The 24,076-nt window shown below is 38.0% G+C and overlaps 1 protein-coding gene across 1 annotated transcript in view; it reads right to left on the reverse strand.

Annotated features, from left to right (window-relative positions):
* THSD7B (thrombospondin type 1 domain containing 7B) overlaps window positions 1-24,076 on the reverse strand; it is a 749,444-nt gene that overhangs the window by 96,419 nt on the left and 628,949 nt on the right. The window contains exon 15 of the mRNA XM_047085714.1: window positions 5,165-5,298. Within this exon, the coding sequence (XP_046941670.1) occupies window positions 5,165-5,298 (134 nt within the window). The remainder of the gene's footprint in view (window positions 1-5,164; window positions 5,299-24,076) is intronic.

The raw sequence follows: 24,076 nt of genomic DNA on the forward strand, positions 1-24,076 counted from the left end.
TGGTGCTCCTCAAATCATGCTATACTAGAATGAATTATTGAGAACATGAGCAGGGGAGGGGGTAGAGGGAGAGAGAGAAAATCTTAAGCAAACTCCATGCTTACCACGGAGCCTGATGCAGGGCTCAATCCCATGACCCTGGGATCATGACCTGAGCCAAAATCAAGAATTGGACGCTCAACCAACTGCCATACAGTTTTGTTTTTAATTCAGGAAAATGGCAAAGTAGTCCATTACCTTGTACACAATAAAATAAGCTTTGTGAGGTGCTAAGTAATGAAAGACTATATATTGTAAAAAGGAGGTTAATGTAGAATAGGAGAGAGAAGATGTAAGTAATGCCTTTTAATATAGGGAGGCATTGTATAGAGTCATCTATGAACTTTAATTTCTTTTGTGGTAAGAGTCAATAGTGGAAGTAAAGACCACAAAATATCTTATGTGTCTTACTCCGGACAAACTTAAAAGTTGGAAATTGCTTTCCTTCTTGCCTGCATGCTCTCAGCTGATGTTCTTTTATTATTTCACTGAGAAAGAAGAGATAAGACTTCTGGTCAGTGGCATCCAATTCAGTGTTTGCATTAGCTTTTGTTCACTCCCAATATGCCAGAAAACCAATAGTAAAAGAATTTGTTACAAAATCCACAAAAAGCCCACAAACAAAGAAAACCCAAAAACCCAAGGCATTTCCCTACAAGGACAAAGAACATGGGAAAAGGACAAAAGCAACAAATAGAAAATAGATGAACTAGTGGTAACTTAGCATACATACCAAGAAAGCTGAATACTAAGACTTCAAGGAAAAACAAAGGAAATAACTCCATTTACACCCCAGAACACATAAAAATTTCAGGAACTTGTGGCACCAAGTACCTCTGGAAATATGGATGAAGGTGAGGCTGAAAACCTGGAAGATTTACTGATCATGTGTTTAAGAAGTACCTGGGCCCTCAGACTCTCTCCTACTTCCAGTCCACAAGGATAGTTGATGGCCTCTCTACTCCCCTTGCAGGTAACTGAAGGTTTATTATCTGGAGGGGTCACAAAAAGAATCTTTGGGCTAGAACATGCATGCCTCACTTAAGGAGGGGAGTATCATACTGAAAAATAAGGGTTTAAGTATGAGTTAACACACTGAAAAAAAAGACCACAAACTTAGAAGTTTAAACAGTGCAGATTTATTATCTTATAATTCTATAGTATAGAAATACAACATGGATCATACTAGGCTAACATCATTGCTTTGGCAAAGCTGGAGTCCTTTCTGGATGCTCTAGAGGAGAAACCACTGCCTTATCTTTTTAAAGGTTCTAGGGGCACCCACATTCCTTGGGCATGGCCCCTTTCTCCATCTTCAAAGCCAGCAGACTTGCATCTCTCTCTGCCTTACATCTGTAGTTACATTTCCCTTTCTTGCACATTTCCTTTCCCACTTTTAAGAACCCTTGTGAATAAATTGTCCCCGCCCAGACAATCCAGGAATATCTTCCCTTTTCAATCCTAACATCATCTCTGCAAAGTCCCTTTTGCTATGTAAGTTAACATAGTCACAGATTTCAGTGATCAAAATGTGACATCTTTAGGGGGCCACCATTCTGTCTACCACATCAACAGCTTTCTTCCATTAGGTTCCCAAAACACTGGCTGCTAGGATTATCTATTTCACGCATGATTTACAAAGAGAATTTTCTGGTGGTTCTGACAAGCCCAAGAGTAATGACTTAAAAAGACTGATATTGAAGATGTTCCAAAATGAAAATGCCCCTGCAGATACATATTCTGCATCATCAATTTCTTTGCCATATGTCCCTTCAATTGTCACCTCATTTCTTCTCAAAACTCATGGCAAAACTGTTTTAAAGCTAGTCTATATTTGCTCTCTCCACATGCTTCTCCCCCACTTCTTCCATAACCACCTGCTGAATTTACATTAATCATATGTTTATTACTAATCCAGATAAACCTTTTATCAGCATCATTAACAGACTCCACATGGCCAAACTCAACAATCAATTCTCATCTTAGTAAATTTCTGACAACCATTTGAAACAACTGATTATTTGTTTTCTTGAAAAACCCTCTATCTTCCCATTTTCATGGTTTTCCTCCTTTTCCAGATATTCTTTTTCAGTGCCTTTGTATAGTTTTCTCCTTGTTGTCATCATGAATATTGGATTTCCCCAGGTCTCCATTTCTTATGTCTTTTCTTATCAATATATACCAAATGTATAAGCTGTTGATGCACAAATTTATACCACTGTCTCTCTCTGAACTCCAAAACGGTACTGTCGTGGTCGGATGGCTAAAATCATCTCAAATTTAATGTGTTCAAAAGCTAGCTTTTGATTTTCTCTCTGAAACTCGCTTCTAATACTCCTCATCTCAACAAATGGCACCATCATTCCTATGATTGTTCAGGCACTAAAACCTAGCCATCATCTTTGATGCTTTTCTTTCTTCCACATTCTACAATCACTTTATAAATAAATCCTGTGGTCTGTACTTTCCAAGAATAGTCCAATGTGACCTGCTTACCATCTTCATTATTACCAAGCCCAAGCTAACTATCCGTGTCCCTGAAAACTTCATCCCAGCTTCTACTTATGTACTCCAAAATACCTTCTCTACACTACATCTGACAAGGTCCTTTCAAATGCTAATAAGACTGTGTAATTTCCTCTGTCTCAAACATTTCAAACAGTTGGAAAAAAAATTCTTTGACATTGTTTTAGAAGGCTGTGTGATTTGAGTAGTGACACCAGCCATATGGAACACCTTGCTATTCATCTTGTTATAACAAGCCAAAAAAGGTTTCTGGCTTTGGACACTCCTTCTCCCTGGGATTTCTTTCTATAGATCTTTATATTCATTCAGATCTCTCATCTTATTCAGATCACTGCTTCAATATTTTGCTGACGAACCTCTCCAAAACAGTATCCCCACTCATTCCAATCCAATTTTTTTTTTCTTGGCATTTCATAGTAAAGACAGTCCATTATGTTTATGTGTTTATCTTTTTTTTCCTGCTGCTACAAGTTATTTGAGGATAGAAAATTTCGTTCATTTTATCCCCAGTGCCTAGACTGCCTGACACACAGAATATTTTTGAATTAATAGAAGATTGCAACCCAAGATGAACCGTGAAGATGTCCTCCAGATTAGAGGTTTCAAGAAAGAGAAAGGATAAGCTATTTTATTCATTCTAACAGCATCTTATTAAGGTCAGTAGTGGTCTGGAATGCAACACACCTGGAAAATCTGCTTCCCATAATTAATGTTATTATACACATAAAGCGTGACAAAATTTGCCAGAACAAAATTTGCAACAAAATATCACAGACGGTGCCTTAAGCAACAGAAAATTATTTTCACACAGTTCTAGAGGCTCCAAGTCTGAGATTAAGGTGCTGGCAGGGTGGTTTCTTCTGAGACCCCTCTTGTTGGTTTGTAGATGGCAGATGGCTGTCTTCTCCCTGTGGCTTTACATGGTCTTCCCTTTGTGTCTGTGTCCTAATCTCCTCTTTCTATGAGGACATGGGTCAGATTGGATTAGGGCCCATCCTAGTGACGTCATTTAACATTAATTACCTCTTTAAAGAGGCCATCTCCAAATATAGCCACACTTTGAGGTTCTCAAGGTTTGGACTACAATACATAAATTTTGGAGGAATGCAATTTAGCCCATATCAGAGTGATATTCAGTAGCTGTGTTACTTTTATTATATCAAGGTCTATATGTTTGAGCTGAGAAGTTAAAGGCCTTCTTGTTTAAGTATGTTTTTCCTCAATCAGCCTGCCACAGTTCTGTTGGTAGTGATTTATTCTCTTAAAGCTTTCCTTTCTCTCCTGAGATTTTGCTTTAGTACTGGTAAGAGGCCTGTCTGGGATGAGAGTGGAGGTACCACAGCTCAGCTGCTTGTTCCTTGATAAGCTAGATTGATCAGTCATTTCTCAAAACCATGAGAACAAGACACAGGGGACACAGATTTTGAAGAGAAAAAAGTCTGCGACAACCTGAGCACACCAGTCCCAAGAGGAAAGGGGACTGAACAAAGTGACAAAAAGACAATTTCTCTACTAGCCATTCACTTAGGTTGATGAAGAGGAGCACATCTATAGTTTCACTAACAGCTATTTCTTCCAACATGCTTATCAGTGGTTTTGCAACATTGGGACTAAGTCACAGAAATGGTGGATGTGGGTGCATACTGACTTATGGAATAAAGTAAGTTCACTGATGTTCAGTAACAATCAACACATATAAGCAGGCTCTGCCTTGGCAACTGACGTCAATCCAACAGTGAACTCATAGGGAGTTACAGGCTTTGGGCACTGTCTGTTTGACATGGAGCTTCCTAAATCTCGCAGAATGACACCCTATGCTCATGCGATTCAATAATTGGCTAAACTCTATTTTCTTCTTGAATTCACATACTAACCATTGTTTATCATTAATATTTTAGTTTTTGCTTGTTCAGTCTCTAACATTTATTCCCATTATCCTCAGTTGGTAAAGAAATTCTTTCTTTCCAAATCGTTTTTGAATAGGCCATTTTGACAAATTCAGACCAAGTGTTTTCCTTTGCTTATCACTGCTGTATTTACAAGACAAAATCATTAAAGAAGACCGCTCTGTAAATAACCCAGAATTCACTAAGTTCTTTCAGAGGTGTGCTTTCTTTGTATTAAAATTCATTGCTACTGTTTATAAATATTCTCAGACTTTAGTTTCCAGGGCTAATAGGGAGCGTTTAAATTGAGCTTTTCAATGCATTGGCATTCAAAATTAAGATCATGTCCATCAACTATACTACCCATAGAGCAAAATCACAGCCAAAATCTGTTTTCAAAATCTCCGTAACTGTTAAGACTTACTTATAGCTGATTATGAGTCAGTGAAAGGATGCCAGTCTGCTCCATGCAATTAGCTTTCCCACCTAAGTCATTTGTAGGAAACGGTAAGGACTGTGACTGAACTGCAGAGGAAATCCCACTGTACACATGGCAGTTAGGGCACATATGCTTCCACAGATACTTGATGATGAGCGAAAGCCAGAGTATGCGGTGTCAAAATCAGAGTGTACTTGGATAAGCAACACTGTTCTTTTATAAAAATGTATAAGTTCCACAGGCCCATTTCCCAAGTGTCTCCATCTCTACACACCTGATTTTCCTAGATTGCGTTCCTCCTCCGCAGCGCAGAGATCTCAGCTCATTGTGGATTTTGCATGGAGACCAGTGTTCTACAACCCAGGAATACTGATTGCATTCACTGTAACATGGGACTGCCTCATGGACCTGCCAAGCAAGAATAGGAAAGGAAAAAAAAAAAATTATGTGGAACTACCCAAGGTATATGAAAACAGCCTATCTTTTAATAATGCCTGATGAACATAACCCAAGAACTATACTCTGGCTAAAACAGCCAAATTACACTCCCAAAAAGCGAGATGTATTTGGCTTCTCTGAAATTACTGACTTGCCTAAAGAAACATACAGGCGAAATCAACTAAGATTTGATGGTATGCCTTCACAGAAGAGAACAAAGGACAGTCATTTCCGACCACTGAAAATAAGAATTCCATTACCATTTCATTTCCTTGAAGACCTCACACAGCATCTATTAGACGGTCCAGCTCTCAATTATATGGCGTATTGTATTCTCAGATGTACTTTAAGATGTCAATTGAAACAAATATACGTAAGGAAAATTTACTCTTGAATATAAGAGGTCCTTAGAATGCATAAGAAAAGTGGTGTTATTTGCACCGGAAATTTCTTTTTATGCCCCCAAATGATCAATGCTAACAGGCAATCATTTAGCCTCCTGGGTATTGTGGCTTCATATGAATTCATCTATTTGTAGGATGTTTTCAGAGCATAGCTATAACACTCAGACACACACACATACACAGACACACACACATAAGACAAACACTGCTAGACTATTAAAGGTTGTGCATGATTGATTACTGACTGTGAATATTTACACTTTTATGGTAAAAACAATGATTACAGTAAATGAATTCTTAGGTTACTTCCTATGCATTTGTTTGTGATGATTTTTTCCCCCTACAATTGTATCCCAATGGGTAGTCAATTGAGTTTGCCTATTTAAGACTGAATTTAAAATGCATTAGTCAATATAGAGCACAGCACTCTCCCTTGGTAAGAAAATGTTTCATTGCGTGATAGGTTACTCTAGATCACAGAGAGGGCTCTAATATAGCACGCTGATGAAGAGTGATTCAACCTATTACCAAAATACTTAATTAATGCTTTTCCTTTTTAATAAAAATTTAGGCCTGAGTTCTTTTCTCCCACTGCCTTTCTAATTCCACAAAATCATAAATGATGACTAGGCAATGCTATCCAAACAGAACTGTTACTTGCAAGTTTCCACTAAATGTGAGGGAAAGCACTGTGTAATGGGATAATCAGAAAACAAGATTGGAGCACCGTCAGCATGTTAGATGGAAATCAAATGAGAAAAGGTTATTTGTGAGACTACATCTTAGGAATCACAAATAATGTCAGAAACTATTTTTAACCGTGGGGTTTCTATTTGGCTCTCTCACCTAGAGCGCACAAGGAAAAGGAAAACCACAAAGTGAAAAATATGTGAGGGCAAAATGAAAGGAGATGGGGAAATAGAAGTGGAAATGGGTGTAGGAAAGTAAGGAATTAAGTAATAAAAGAATCACATTTCATGCTGCGAAGGCTGCCAAGAATGGAATGAAAGGTTTGGAAGCAGAATCTACATTAGAATAAGGAGGTAATAACTTGTAAGGGAGAAAAGTCTGCCTGAAAAACTTCTAGCATGGTAGATGTAAGAGAAAAATCGACAAAAATGAAAAGACAGGAACCCAACCGAGCAGACACCTGGAAAGTGAGCTGATGACAGCTGAGGGTTTAGTCAACTCAACTATACCAAGAAATAAAGATTGCACTGAATTTATGGGCTTGTTCTATAAACTTTTCAATAGGTACCAGACCATTTAAGTAAAGCTCTTTGGCTTTCATATGAAATGCATGAAAGCCTGCCAAACCAACTTGGTACAAATGGGGTAGATGAAAATATTAAGAAAGTGTTTTCCCATACCTCATGTATGAATGTGAAAGCAAATGGATGGAATATGTTGAGAGGGGCCTATATTTCTAAAGCTATCACCACTAGGCAGAGCTTAGACTACCTTCCCTCCTATGGAAACCCCAAAGACAGATGGGGGGGGGAGGGGAGAAAGAAAACCTGTTTAGTTTCATATTCCTCTGATATACACATTTTAATGTCTGGTCATATATTGGTTTACTGTTTTTACTCTTTATGCTCTGCAATCTACACCTGTAGCAGAGTAACCAACCTCAATGAAAAGCTGTTGGAAGATAGGGAGCATATTTAGGTAGGAAGATGTTGATCCATCCTCTTGGCTAGTGGTATATAAAAAAGCAACTCTTAAAAAAGATTCTCCAGTCATGTGGATTTACTTTTCTTCCCCCTCAGATGTGTATGCTATTTTAATATTGCTCATACTGTTACTTCTAGCTGATAAATCCCTACCCTTCCTTCAAAGCCCAAGTAACCCCCACTGCTTCCTCAAGGCTTTTCCCATGACCCCTAGTTGGCATATCTTTGGTACTCACTGGCTGTCTCAGTTTTCAGTAGACCTGTAGCCAGATTATAACATCAGGATGCACATGTACAGAGCCGGGACAATGCTGGAGGTTAGAACCTCATTGTGTGTTGCTGGGGGAACGGGCACATTCAATAAAGTCATCATCTGACTCTTTCTCTAAATGTTTCCTATTTCTCACACCACTTTAACTCGTTTTCTCACCTTGGTCTTAATGTGTACTTTTTACTTTATATAATAAGTCTACTTTTTACTTCAAATAATATGGAGAGAATAAGCTCAGAGAAACATAATTTGTACTTTTCATACCTGATGCTTCTGGTCCTAACCAAAGTCAAACCTGGATAATCAGCATTTGTTTAGGTGGCTACTTAAAGAAATTTTTGAGTTTTAGGCAGTCAGGAACTAAGTTTCCATATGCCTGTATTTCACAAGACATGGAGAAGAGAGTGGTGTTCAACAAGTAATTGTTGAATTGAAACTAATTTTATAAGGGAGCCCAGTTGCTAATTGGCCCTCATGTAATTCTCCAGAGAACACAGGCCCACTAAACAGAACATGGTAAGGGGTATTTTGCAAAGCCCAAAGGACAATAAGGAGGAACAAAAATAAAAACCTCTCCTTTCCATTATGGGCTGGCGTGAAGAACAATCACTGTGTCATTAAAAGGTACCGCTTGATGATTTTGTTATGGGGAAAAACCATGTCCCTTAAGAATTGTGAGAATAGTGGTGCCTGGGTGGCTCAGTTGGTTAAGTGTCTGACTTTGGCTCAGGTCATGATCTCGCCATTCCCAAGTTCAAGCCCCACATCAGGCTCTGTACTGACAGCTCAGAGCCTGGGGTCTGTTTCAGATTCTGTGTCTCCCTCTTGCTCTCTGCCCCTCCCCTGCTCATGCACTCACACGCGCTCTCCCCTCCCCACCTCAAAAATAGTAAAATAAACATAAAAAAAAAAAAAGAATTGTGAGAATTGTCTCCTTACAGTCCTTGTCCATCAGGCAAGGAATCTTATTGAGAGGATTAAAACAACCAGAAGCGGCAAAAAGTGCAGTAGGCATTCAACAATAAAAATTAACTACCCAGCTGGCCAATTTCTTCTCCTGTCAGTCCTTTATGTTCTGGCCATTTCATATTGCTGTTTAGTTGGTGCTTATTACAGTTTCATAATGGAAATGTGTTAAAGCATGGACTTTATCAGGGAATCATATGGAAATGTTCTGAAGGAGAGAAATGAGCCATGGGAAAGTTAAATGAAAATCATTCCTAAATGGCACAAATTAGGAAGAAAATAATAGGGTTTAATAGGGCTATAGATGCTAAAAATGCCACTGAAAAATCTAAATCCTCTGAGAGGCAACATTTGATTCTCCTAGTAATGAGTCTTATTTATTACTTCTTCAATGGGGAATTGTGTTTTTATAATTTTGCTAGTTCTGGAGTCATATCATAAACTTATTCATTGAGTCGGTCTTTTAATATTTATTAAATACGTCTCCACTCATTGTAACTGATCAGTTTAACTAAGTACTATTTTGTGATACCAGTCTCCAACTATAAACGGACTTCCCTGGCCTACACTTGGAAGCAGGGACTCAGTGGTGCTCAGCAGATGTCATTATTAATTATCAGAGTCCTAGGGCTTAAGGACTCAAATAAAGCAAACAAACAATAACCACAATCAAAACAAAAACAAAGAAAGGAAAATTTATGACTTCCAATTTTCTGTGGTAATAACCCTTGGCTCCAGGGAAGCTGCCAGTCAACGCCCGGGTAAAAGTCTTCAGGCTGTAGACTTCCATGCTGGGGACTGAAATTAATCACTAGAACTTGACATCGGTTCAAAACCCCATCTAGGAGCAGAAATTCCTGCAAATCAGAGCCAGGTCTGTACCACTAGAGTGTGAGAGGAAGTGGTCTTCTCGGAGTGGTGAGATCAATAAAGCACTATGGGTTCCCTTCTGCCTCAAATGTTGTGAGCTTTTAACATAAGATGTACAAGTTTCCTTCAGGGCTAAGACCCTCATCTCTTAATTCAAAGACTTCTCCCCAGCCCTTCTCTACTTGCCTGTTTCCTCTCTTTCAGCCTCCAGTTTCCACTGTTTCCCTTCAGAAGGGTCCTCCATGCTACAGCCTCCCTCAGCTTAACCAAAATCTGCCCCTTTTCTTCTTCGGTCTGCAACTAAATTAGGTACTCCTCCATTAGGAATATCTGAATGACTGAAAAATATCACATTTATGTAAATAAACTTTTGCTTCCATTTTTGTTAATCATAAATTTATACCTGTCTGTGCATAATGTAATACATGCAGTGCTCAAGTTCAGTCCTAATGCAACTGCACCCACATGTTTTACAACATCACTGGCCCCAGGTTATCAATGACACCACATAAGGTTGCATATAACTTTATAGTTTCTATACGACATTTTATGTCTCAGGTCTCAACCATCATGATCATTTAAGTTACACATTAGTAGAATCCCTATTTCCATGTAAAAATAAATAAAATTTGAAGGTTCTGAGCCATTTATGGCTGATGAATGACTAGGCTGGTGCTCAAGCTGAGATTGGTGATGTGAAAAAAGTGCTGAGTTTTGCCTGTTTAACTTGTTTCGGGCACATCACCATGCTCTGAGGATATCTTTCCAATGAGGAAGATAATGCTAATATTTATAAATCCTAAGAAGGGAAAACCAAGAACAGAATTACAAAGATATCTATATAGTAGATTATGGCTATTACTTCATATAAAAAAATACTGCACAAACAAGTCATTTCAAGGCTTCATGTATGGGGTCTCTTTTCATAATTTCGAAAAACCAAAAAGTATCTCTGAAAGCCAATTTCCATGTTTAAAGCAAGAGCAGGGCCTATGTCTTTTACATGGTTGCAATTCTTGATGTGAATGGGGGATTTAAAAAATCCACAAATGCTTTTAAATTGGTGTCTGGGAAAACCATTACGTTCATCACTTGTCCAATGTGTTGCTCAAGAGGGCAGCATTTGGAGTCAGGTTTTTCTGGAAATCCGTAGTACAGCGATCCATACTTGTGAAGTGGGCAACTGTCAGTTCCAGCCTTGATGTTCAAGTATGAGACCTTGGCTGTTTTCCTCTTCCAGGACATTTTCCCACACTAGCTTCTTCAGCTACACAGCGTTTGAAAAGATTTCCTGAGAATGCCCTGAGCTTATCCCCATGCCTGGTTTGTGAGATTCACCATTGGTTTTAAATATGCATTATATGTTTTCTTTTCGGTTTTCACACTGGAAAATCTAAACACAAACCTAATAATGCTGACTGAGTTTTATCTGCAAAATTTGTAGACAAACTGTTGAACTTTAAAGCCAATGGGTATTTGATTAGAACAGTAAAAGTGGTGGCTACATTCCTCATCTCCTAAAAACAGCGCTTTCTGAGCTGGATGTGCAGACCCTGAAAACTGTAGCATTGTACCGAGGGGCCCATAAGTGCATTCCCATACCAAACCTTGTCTATAGTCTCAATGAATAATATAATCTCAGACATACTGTTATCACCGCTCCTCAATGGAATGTAGGCAATGCTGTGATTAATGAAGTTTTAATTTAACTTGAAAGTACCGCTGAATTTGAAGTTCCTCATTAGAAAGTTTCTCAATCCAGGTTGGCTAAAAGTGAAAGATCCTTATATCAAAAGCTCTGGGAACTACTGCCTTTACATACAATGAAGAGAAGAAATGGACTAACAATGAGGCTATGCCTTGAAATCACATTACTATTTCTATTTTGAGACAAGGTATGTTGTACGGAATAGCCTTTTTCTAAAGTGAATATTGAAGAATATTTTTTGCTGAGAAGTTCTAAACCTCAGATTTTTTTTTCCTTTTCCTTTTCTAATGTTCTATTAGCACTTAACCCATTACCTCCAGTCTGAATACCACTGATGATCTCTTAAGCATAATGCCATCAGAATCAAGATGAATATCCACGCACAGCTTAACCAGCTCTGTCATCCACATGGTCCTCTTTTCCTTCCCAAAGTGGGGGTGGAGGTAGGGATGGGTATGGAGACTAAGTAGGGCCCCAAGCCATGCATATACTTCTTCCCCTTCTCCATATTTCTGCCTCTTTCAAGGGTGTCACACACAAACTGAACTTTACAGAGGGTATTTAATACTGGGAAGCCACCAGGCCCTCACGTAAAAGGCCATGATTAAAGCTCAGTTATCTGTGCTAATGTAGTTTAGATTATTTATAATGGCAAATAAGTAGCAATGCCTTAGCTTTTTTTTTCTTCCTTAATACTATATTTTCCTGATAGCAGATTTTCATTTCTTACTGTGTGTCATTTAAGTGACTATGAAAGTAAACCATGGTCTTAAAGTAAACTGCATGGTAATAGACAATAAAAAAAAATGATTACTGTGCAAATCCTATAAAGTGTATGATATTCTATACTAAAGCACTAACACACACACAGACACACACACACACACACACACACACACACGTGTGCGCGTGAGCACTGACCGGATTCTCTCTGTGCCTGATATGTGTTACAGAACTGAGGCAACATATTGACATAGACAACTTGGGGCAAGTTGAACTATAAGGCCCACACTCTGTACTTTACCACTACGTAAACAATCATAAAAAATAGAATAAAAGAGGGAAACTCAATTCAGGGTTAGAGTGACTTTCCCAATACCCTGAGAGATGCCACCCACTGCCATGCTGTGTTATGACAAAAAATCAGATGATATTTTGTAGTCTGCTTATAGCATGCCAGAGTCTACTGTCATGGTGGCCCATTGGATTTTCATAGAACAGATTGCAGTTACCAGTCAAGCTGAAGTAACAAAACAAAACAAAAACAACCCCATCCCAATTATCACTGATACTTCCAGAAAACTCTGGAAGAGTTGAACCAATAACTCTTCAGAAATGAGGTTATGAATGAACCTTGAGAACATTATGTGAAATAAGCCAATTACAGAAGGACAAATACTACATGAGTCCACTTATATGAGGTATCTCAAATAGTCAAACTCATTGAAGCAAAGAATAGAATGGTGGTTGTCAGAGGCTGGGGCGAGAGAAATGGGGAGATGTTATTCAATAGGTATAATATTTAAATTATGCAAGATGAATAAATTCTAGAGACCAGCCTACAACACTGTGGTTATGGATTACAAATACTGTATTACATACTTAAAAATCTGGGGCGCCTGGGTGGCGCAGTCGGTTAAGCGTCCGACTTCAGCCAGGTCACGATCTCGCGGTCCGTGAGTTAGAGCCCCGCGTCAGGCTCTGGGCTGATGGCTCAGAGCCTGGAGCCTGTTTCCGATTCTGTGTCTCCCTCTCTCTCTGTCCCTCCCCTGTTCATGCTCTGTCTCGCTCTGTCCCAAAAATAAATAAAAAAACGTTGAAAAAATTAAAAAAAAATCTATTAAGAGGATGGGCCTATGTTAAGTATTCTTATACAATAAAAATTTATAACAAAATTTTTGCAAGAGGTTTGTGTTTTAAAGGGAGTTTGATTGCACCATGGTAACCTGACTACAGAAAAGAACACTTCTGCCCTTACTGTACATGAGATACTGTCCAAGAGTCTGGTGCAAATATTAGATAAATAGATGGATAGATGGATGAATGGAAAGACAGAGAAAGTGAGTGAGTGAGTTATCACTTACCTGGGTCACAGAATATGACCACAAGAAATCAGGAGAGAAAAGACAGCTTTCTTTCTCTGTTTTAATAGAAGAGTCTGAAATGGAAACCCTTGCCTTCTGGCGGGTAACATAAGTTTTACAAGTTAGAGGCATAAAGAGAGACGAACAGATCTCAGTTCTTCGAAACACATGTCCTAAGGGTATCTCTATGTGAAAGGTATATGGTACTGTTTTGGGTTCATCAAAAAACGGAGGAGAAGGGTTTGTCCTGAGGCTTGCAACTCATTCTCTAAGTGTCAAACACAAGTAAAAGTTTTGGCCAAAGCCTTTACTTTCCTTAATGGCCTTTGCTGGGACAGAGTCTAATATAGTTCCCACTTACTCTCAGTAGTTGAGAACATCATGCTATCCCTATACTCTGGAATACATGCAACTGTTTCTTCACTCAATAAATACAAGAAGCCTATGAAAACATGTCCAGGAAATCAATATAATTTGGATGATAAAAAATGTAATTATATAGAGAAGCAGTGTAATCTAAGTTGCACACCCCTTAGGCAGAGAAATCCTGTGTTTGTGTGGCTAGACTCTCAAATACAAATGCATAAAGAAGAATAGCCCTAGTTAGGATAATCTAATAGGAACTTCTCTGGATGAGAGGTTTGCCAGTCAAGCAAATGAACCAAAGTCTAAATATAATTCTCATAAACAGTACACAAGGGCCCCAGTACATATGAGATGAAGCCTGGAGATTGAAGCTAGCTGAGGTAAGTAAATGGGAAAATGTGATGAGATAGAATTTTATTTGTAGATAAGGGGAGTCACTAAAATTTCTGAGATTTATATCAAGAGATAGATTCCAAATAAAGTTTGGGGAACATAAGTCATCTCAAACAGGAGAGAGATGAAAGAGTACAGGAGAGCTCTGAGCAAGGCGGAAATGGCAGCAGTCCCAGTAGGAGGCTACAGTTTGGGAATAATGATCCTCTTAACTGCTATCTCCACAAAGCTTCCAACTCAATGTGGTAGAAGAGACACCAGGATTTGGAACTGAAAATGAAAGAGACAACTCAAACATCAGTGCTACTTTTTGAAATCATTTAAGATTAGTGTATTCTAGAACCTAAGGACAGATAAAAGAAAACTTCCTCTTTTTCACCAACAGAACCGTGAAGAAAAAGACAAGGCATCAGCTTCCCAAGAGCCCTAAATTCCAGGGAGTATCGCTAATGAGCAGAGCAGCAGAAACTCTTGGGTATTTGCCAAGAAAACTTTTCATGACATATTTACCATCTTATTTCGTCTTAAGTTGGCTTAGGCGGGATAAATCTGAAGCCGTGTATGACCTGAAAAGCAATGTGGTCTTTGCAAGGTTTGCTCAGAACTTACCAATACTCACAGTAGGCTAGCACGAAACTGGCTTCCGGCTTCACGACCAAAAGGAAAACCTCATAATTGGTGTTTCACAGGCAAGGAGAGCTCTAAACCCACCAGGCTATCGCCTTTTCATCATTACCACAAATAAACCTTTCCTGCTCTGAAATGTATCAGAGTTCTCATATAGCACTATTTCAAAGTTAATCAGGAAGTCAAAGAAAAAAAGGAGCCATCAAAAATTTAAATAAAAACTTAAGAAAAATGGCCATTTTTTTCTGTTTAGTAGAACCAATTTAAAAAGAAGGAACAACTTAAGAATTGCCAACTACAAAATCCATTCCTAATTTGGCTAATTTCTAAATGATCCTGTTATAACAGACAGGAGGAGAGGAGGGAATCACAGTATCTTTTCATTCAACAAAAACCAGACACAATTATTAATTCCTTATAGGTTGGAACCAAAGATAATAATTACAAAATATCTCTAAAGAGACCTTTGCACAAAAATGTTATGTGTTATAGACACAGAGTGATCTTTCTGTACATAAACATGTAAAGCAGCAGTTCTCAGACTGCACTGTGCTCTAACAGTTTTCTCTGCTATGAAACAAGGCCAGTCACAGCATAAAACAGCTTTTTAAAATATGAACTCTTCATGTGAGCCCTCCCATAACAAACCTGATGTATCTGGGACAAAGTTAAGTGAAACATAGAGCCACACATGATGTTTTATAACCCAGGACAGCACAGCCTGACCTTTGTGGAAAAGAGAGCAAGATTGATTGGTTAATGGAATCCCTGCCATTCACTTACATTGTGATAAATTGGGATCTTGCCTCTGATTTCCACCCTAGTTTCATCAGTTGGAGACTCTTATTAGGGACTAATTGGAAGCTGCTACTTTATGGAATAAAAAATATCATGTTGCAAACATTCTTCCTCAGAGTCAGTGAGGAAGGGACAAGACTAAGGCAGACCTTTCTGGTTCTTCACAAAATAAAAACAAGATGTTTCTGCAGGAAAATGGTATTTTAAGGCAAACTTGTACCTAGCCCCTGTTTTAGTAAACCTTATTTTGACCAAAATAAAGACAGCTGATCGTGAGATAGAAATCACGTCTAACAAGCATATTGCTATATACAACACAAATAACTAACTTATTCCTGGGTACTTGCAGAACACAAAGTTATTTGAAAAACCTGACAATGAAGATCTTAAAATGTGTTATAGAAAGATCAGTTAACCCATTTACATAACGTGGGCATGTCTCTACAAATTTGACCTGGACAAACAGTTGAAACATAAATACGTGTGTGTGTGTGTGTGTGTGTGTGTGTGTGTCTAACAACAGCCTTTCTGGGGTCTGTACTAAGAATTCCAGAAATCCTATTTTGTGCAAACAACCCTCCCCACCCCACCAAAATAAATAAATAGGGCATAAAGCTATTGTGTGTCCCTAGTTTATACTGTGTGCTTAATAGATGTATACTGGCATCAGTATGAATGAATGAGTGCAGAAATATTTCCCTGGGCGTGCTTCCTGAAAAGCATACACCTAGACCAAACCATGATGTTGGCATCACCTGAAGCTAAAAGTTTTGCTCTCTTTATAATTACTTTTACAAGAATTTTAATATTATGCATTAATAACTCAAATCTAATTGCTTATAATTGTGCTCTGGTCCCATGATTTGGAAGTAGATCTACAAATAAATTCAGAGTCTAATATGTTTTTAGGTTTGTAGGATTTTAAAATTCTCTAATTTCTGATCTCTAAATATAGATGCTAGTAATTAGACAGACAGTACTACCACATTTGCCTATCCCAATTATGGATGCCTTGAATTAAGAAACATACAAGTAATACTCAAGGTGGTCAGTTTTCACCATTCTTGGCTAAAAGCAGAGCCTGATGGCATGAGGGAGCCAGGTTCATTGTGACCACTGGATCTCTCAGACGATGGAGGTGATACCTTGCACATCTCTTACGTTGCACATAGCATCTGACATGTGCAGGCTCTTGATAGACTCATAATAAATTCATATTGAACTTAATCAAGCTGTAGGAAGTATGGGAACTATAGTTCTAGATCTGAGCTGACATCTCACTTGTGGAGTGGGGTCTTGTTAAAATATTCTTCCTTACCAGGAATCACACTTCTCTGAACTGATTAAATGTCAAGTGTAGAGCAATTCAGGGGATGGGCAGCATCAGCTACTTTACTTGTAGTGGATTCCAGTTCTCCATTATTGGATTCTTTGGTGGGAACCTATTAAGTTAATAATGGGGTCCTCTTCTGGGGTGGTTTCATTTCAGTCATGAAATGATCCTTTATACTGCATGAAAAATTATCTGTGGTCTAGTGAGCCAAGAAGGAAGCTGTAACAAAGGGGTTTTGTATCAGCTTCTGGCATTGATTTCCTGGTAGCTCACTTAAAGGCCTCTCCGGGTCTAGCTTTTCTCATCTGCTGACTTTAATATTTACTTTCAAAAGAACAATAATGGTATATGAGCTTTAGAAAGTTTGAGAGAGTTCGCTTTAGTAAGTAATACCTGTTTAGAGTAAGATTAGCACTGAAACACGGACTAAAGAACTTTGAAGCTGAAAGTAATCTATACAATCATCTATTTCAACTACATCACTTCATTGAAACCACCTGCATTTCCACGTACATTAACCTAATAAACTTTTGAATAGTTTCCAACATTACAAGCTCAAAACCTGGGAGAGATGACAGAATGAATGAGACAAATGCCTTGAAGATTTATGCTTCCTCATCCTCCACAGCACCTAATACATTGCTGAGAAAAAGAGATGTACAGTGACAGCTAAGCCAGCAAAACAACTTCAGTCATTCCAAAAAAAGCACTATTATTTCTGATAAAGATACAAGGAGTATTTACAATTCCATAGTCACATCAGTTTTTGACATTTTCTATTGAGCATGAAATGATTCCTCCTAAAAAGGTAAAGTCTTTTTATAGCTGAGACATATAAAGTGCCCCATGTTGCAAGACTTAATTAAAAACTACTAACAGTTTAGTGATCACTTACAAAGTAGAGTATAAAGCATTGATGAGGAATAACATGAAAATAGAATGAATATAATAAGAATTATTCTTCATTAAAGATATGTGTTTGTAGGGGCGCCTGGGTGGCGCAGTCGGTTAAGCGTCCGACTTCAGCCAGGTCACGATCTCGTGGTCCATGAGTTCGAGCCCCGCGTCGGGCTCTGGGCTGATGGCTCGGAGCCTGGAGCCTGTTTCCGATTCTGTGTCTCCCTCTCTCTCTGCCCCTCCCCCCTTCATGCTCTGTCTCTCTCTGTCCCCAAAAAAATAAATGAACGTTGAAAAAAAATTAAAAAAAAAAAGATATGTGTTTGTAGATAACAGGAGTTATAGATCTCTTAACAGTTGAAGCTAGATTTCTTATACTTACTCATTCACTCACACATGAATTCATTGGATACTACTGATGCTCTACTACATAAGACCCAGAATCTTAAACATTAGATAAATAAAGATGACGCAAATCCTTTTCTTTTGCATGTTGGTAAACTATGGGCCTGCGGCCAAAAATGGCCTGCCACTGTTTTTAAAAAATGAGATATAACCTACATATCATAAAATATATAGGTTGCTCCTTTATTTAATTTTAAAATATTTATTTTGGGGAGTGCCTGGGTGGCTCAGTTGGTTGAGCGTCCGACTTCGGCTCAGGTCATGATCTCACAGTCCGTGAGTTTGAGCCCCGCATTGGGCTCTGTGCTGACAGCTCAGAGCCTGGAGCCTGCTTCGGATTCTGTGTCTCCCTCTCTCTCTGCCCCTCCCCTGCTCATGCTCTCTGTCTCAAAAATAAATAAAAACTTAAAAAATATAAAATATTTATTTTGGGGGGGGGAGACAGAGAGAGTAAGAGAGAGAACTCAAGTGGAAGAGGGGCAAAGAGAGGGGGACAGAGGATCTGAAGCAGGAGCTGGGCTAATAGAAGAGAGCCTGATGTGGGGCTTGGACTCACAAATGGTGAGATCATGACCTGACCCAAAGTCATATGCTCAACCAGATGAGCCACCCAGGCACTCCAATATTCACTATCTTAAAGTGTATAATTCAGTTTTTTAAAATGTATTTGTAAAGCTGTGAAATCATCATTACTTCTAATTTCATAGTATCTTCATCATCCTGAAAAGATACCTCATACCCATTAGTCACTACCCATTTTCTCCTACCCCCTGCCCCTGACAAACAACAACCAAAGCCTAATCTACTTTTTGCCTCTTTTTTTTCTTTTTTGCCTATTTTGGACACTTCATATACATACAGCATGTAGACTTTTGTGTCTGGTTACTTTCACTTAGCATAATATTTTCGAAGTTCATCCATGTTGTAACATGAATAAATACTTATTATTTATGCCTGAGTAACATTCAACTGTATGGATAAACCAAGTCTGTTTATCCAGGTTTGGATAGCTGAGGGACATTTGGGTTGTTTTCATCTTTTGGTTATGAATAATCATGCTATGAACATTGGTATACAAGGTTTTACATGGATTTACGTTTTCAATTCTCTTGGCTGTATACCTAGGGGTAAATGGAATTGCTGGGTCATGTGGAAACTGTTTACATTTACCTTTTAACTACCAAAGAGTTTTCCAAAGTGCAACATTTTACATTTCCATCAGGAATATACAAGGGTTATGATTACCCTATGTTCAATAATTACTATCTTTTTGATTTTGATTATAGATATCTTAGTAGCTGTGAAGTGATACCACATTGTGGTTTTGATTTGTGTTCCCCTAATGACTAATGATGTTTTGCATCTGCACATCTTTTCATGTGTTTATTGGACATTTGTATACCTTATTTGGAAAAATGTGTACTCAAGACCTTTTCCCACTGATTAATTAGGTTGTCTTCTTATTGCTGAGTTGTTAGATTTCCTTATATTTCCTGGATACTAGATTCTCATCAGATAGATGATTTGCAAATATTTTCTCTCATTTTGTGGACTGTCTTTGAACTTTTTGTGATGTTGTACCTTGAATTACAAAAAGCTTTTACTTTTGATGAAATCCAGTTTACCACTTCTTCCCTGTCTTAGCTTGAGCTTCAGATATTCATGGTCTAATCCCAGGTCACAAAGATTTACACTGATGTTTTCTTTTAAGAGGGTAATAGTTTAGCCCTTATATTTTGGGCTTTTGTCCATTTTTAATTAATTTTTCTGTCTATGGACAATGCTTTCTTTTTACTTTTTCACATAGTTCTTTTTTTGTTGTTGTTGTTGAAAAATTAGACACTTAATATAATGTGGCAACTCTGGAGACCAACTTCTTCCCTCTCTCTAGTATTTGCTATTTTTTGTTGTTGTTTTTGACTTTTTAAAAAATACTGGGGCAGGGGAAGAGAGAGAAAGAGAGAGAGCACTAGTCAAGGAGGTACAGAGAAGTAGAGAGAATCCCAAGCAGGCTCCGTGCTGTCAGCACAGAACCCAATGTGGGGCTTGATCCCACGAACATTGAAATCAAGACCTGAGCCAAAATCAAGAGTCAGATGCTTAACCAACTGAGCCACCCAGGTGCCCCTGTTTATTGACTTTCTTAAACTAATTCTGTGAAGTCTGAGTTTGTTATGCCTAATGATGTCTTCGTGTAATGATCTGACAAAGATTCCCTTTAATCCCTAGGACCAAAATGTCTCCAGTCTTCGCTGAGGGCCTGTGTGTTGGGGCACACTTTTAACTGTTCCGTCAAGTAATTTACAGCTCTTTGTGTTCATTTTTCTGCTTGCACAGAGCCTCATGGTTAGCTCCAGGTGAGAGAGTCCTGTTATGGCTTTCCATAGTTATCTGCGTGTCCAAGGTGTTTTAACTCCCAGCAATATGTCAGAGTTTTTCAAAACTCCTATGGACATGTTTTTTATTCCCTAGCTTTTCCATTTAGGCTTTTTGTTATTCTGTTGCTTGCCCCAATGGTTAGCTACTGTCTCAGGTAGCTGCAAGTTAAACAATTACTTCTGATTATTTTGGAGTAATGTCCCCAAGCTTCTTCACACTGGGTCAGTTGAGTCAGGTGAAATAAAAAAAGCCTTATGAGTGGGCACTTCCAGGGAGCCACCAGAAAGTTAAATAATGACAATTCTTTAAGAACAGAACTTTGAAGGAGCTCCAACCTTGCTCAGCCCTCTCAGTAGCTACCAGGATGTTTATTATTATTATTACACCACGATTGTGGGCAGCTTTTTTCAAGGACATTATGGAGCTGGTGTTGTGAGCATGGACATAAGACAAGTTAAAATGTAATAAGTATTTCTGTTCTGAGATTCACCTACTTTTCTTGAATAAATGCTTCCCAGATTGCTGCAGCTTTTGATTAATGGACAGAGTCCTGAGAAATGTTATTTGGACAATTTTTGCCAGTGTTCTTGTTGCTTTTATGCAGAAGAGGATTTTTGGAGATCTTTTCTCTACTACTTTCACTGACATTGCCTAATTCTTGTGTTATTTTTTTTTTACAATATTTTTTTGTGCTTACTTTTGAGAGTGCGCACATGTGGGGGAAGGGGCAGAGAGACAGAGAGGGGCACAGAGGATCCGAAGCAGACTCCAAGCTGACAGCAGAGAGCCCAATGTGGCGAACAGCGAGATCATGACCTGAGCCCAAGTCTGATACTTAACTGACTGAGCCACCCAGGCACCCCCGCCTATTTCTTTAAATTTTACTGAGTCACAGCTATGCTTATTCATATGTGTCTTGTCTATGGCTGCTTTTGTACTACTATGGTAGAGCTGAGGAGTTGTGACCAGATCTTACTGCCTGCAAAGTTATATTTGCTTACCCTTTCTTTACATCTCAGTCCATTCTGGAACATATTCTCTATGTTATAATCTATATTAAACTTCTAATCTTTTAGTTTTTTATATTGAAATTTTATGAACATGTTTTGGGGGAAGTCTTCAAATGAGTGCCTTTTTTGGTATAAAGTTAAATAAAAGTGAAATACACTAATCAATAAGATAAAGGATTGGTTATTCAGGAATAAATATGTCATGAACTAAAAAAGGATGTATACCATCTTCAATCTACAAAAAGGAAACGACTTTATGCCCACAAAATGCATTTGGGGGTCAGTGAGCTAAAACAATACACCAAGTTGCATGTACCATGCAGTATGGTATATGGCCCTGTTAGCAAAAAGTCATTATTTTAACTCAGAGAAAAAGTTTCTATAGGACTCTAAGAACTTATCTTTACAAATCATTATAGCAATCTTGGAGTTAAATATGAGAAGATGAAATGAATCTTTAATTTTAGCAAATGCGTCCTCTTCATAAGCTGTTAGTGTATGCCCGGAGCATGAAATGGGAGACAACCCTAAGAATGTCATGCCATGATTTTATATATATTTGACCAGAAAAAAACAAACTGAGCATTTAGCTGAAGCTTAGACATAACAGAAGGTATCACGTTGCAAAGTTCTTTGGATTTGAAAGTCAGCTATCTAACCCCAGTTAACAGAAGATTGGGTGGGACTGGAGTTGTACATTTTGTACCATCCCCAGTGTACAGGATCCAAACTACCTAGCCATATTATGTTTCATTGATAGTCCTTGTAAAACTTTGCACATGAAAAAACTCTGGATTCTTCTGTGACTGACAAACTCACTTTAACTGTACTTAGCTCCTGGCAGATAATGCATCATAAATATCACTCCAGTCTACTATACAGTTAGCCTCTGAAAACTTTACTGATGTTTTCATTATCTGACCAACAATATTTCAAACAAAATTGGGATGGACAGAAATAGCATGTGGATTTATTAAAACTATAAGGGAACTAGAGATTTATAGGACATACTGATGTAAACCTGAAAAAAGATTAATTCCTTTAAAAAAACAAGAGGGGAGATTGAGAAAGAGAGAAAACGATATTCTGAATGCTATTTGCTAAAAATTTGGTGACCCTAAAATCTGCTGGATGCTGTGCATGGAACTCTCAATGTTAAGTGTGGGGATAGAGAAATCCTGTACAATGTCATCTAATACACTCTGAAAGCAGTAGAGAGCAGAGTTAGTATCAGAAACCTTTTCAGAGCCTGATATACTCCGCTGATTCTAAAATCTTAGGCCATTATTTTCTTCATATCATAAAATAAGCCAGGCATGACAAATTTAAGCCGATATCAATCAATTTTCTCGGGGGTCTGAAATAGTTGTTTTGCTGATGTAAAGGTATACATTTAAGAGCGACATATAGGCAACTGACTCTCCTATGGGAAGAGTTTTTTTCTTTCATGTGTGAACAATGTTTTGATCAGGATTTACAAAGAGAAAAAAAGCCGATTTGTGAAGGAAAACATCAAAGCTTCTTTTCACTAAATGAAAACAGTAAAGATCAAAACAGATTGCAACACCAACCTGAGCCTTTGTAGAAGTCCATGTTGGCAATGCATGACAAGCAAAAGGGAAAGAAAATTATATATGCATTAGTTGAGCTGCTATTATAATGCAAAATTGAAAAAAAAAGTAGAAATCCTTTTCCCGGGTTATTCAAAATTAATGGTTTACATTTCAGCTAGAATTTGAATGTTTCCCTCCCAAGTTTCAAGCAAAATGCCTCCTCTTAGTAAATATGAAACATATGATTGTATGGGAATAAAGAACACACAAATCTGAGAAAGCCGGACAGATTTTTCCCAGCTGTCCTCTGGCTTTGAGAGCCGATTCCTAAGACTATACACTAAATCTCTGAAGCTTAGGTCAAACTCCCTTAGTATCCCAGTCACAGTCATCAATCATGGCAAAAAAAAATTTTTTTTGAAAGATACAGCACATATAAACCAGACTAACTCTTAGAATGTGGATTCCATGACACTTGTTCCTACTGCCCACTTTTACCCACCATGTATCTTTACTCCTTAACCTCACCATAATTTTAATTTTGAACTTACTTAAGTGACTATTTAATTACTGTAATTTCTACAACTAGTCTGTAAGACTGTATGCTCCTTGAGGGCAGGGCCAATACATTTTGTTGTTGTTGTTATTCATCATTGTATTCTCAATAGTTACCTAGTGCCTGGCATAGAGTAGATATTGCAAAACCATTTATACAAAAATGAATTAATGTAGTTCCAAGGCAATACAAATTAAAAATCTTATGATATATCTGAAAAATTATAACTCAACTCCAAAACAAATTTTCAATTTGAATTCAAGTTTTACTCTTTTATGTAAAATATCCAAAATCTTAACTTACAGAACATAATAGTTCCAAAGAAACTAAGTTTGATAGGTCAATTAAACATCCATATACCTGGTATCTTGGGAATTCTAGTCATATTTCAATCAATTCATCATCATCACCACAGCCTATAAATACTGGTTGTTTACAACCAGAAGTCACTTCAC

The sequence above is a fragment of the Lynx rufus genome, unplaced genomic scaffold, assembly GCF_022079265.1.
Source record: "Lynx rufus isolate CCGP_SWC_20201006 ecotype Redwood Valley unplaced genomic scaffold, mLynRuf1.p SCAF_2, whole genome shotgun sequence".
NCBI classification, from domain to species: domain Eukaryota; kingdom Metazoa; phylum Chordata; class Mammalia; order Carnivora; family Felidae; genus Lynx; species Lynx rufus.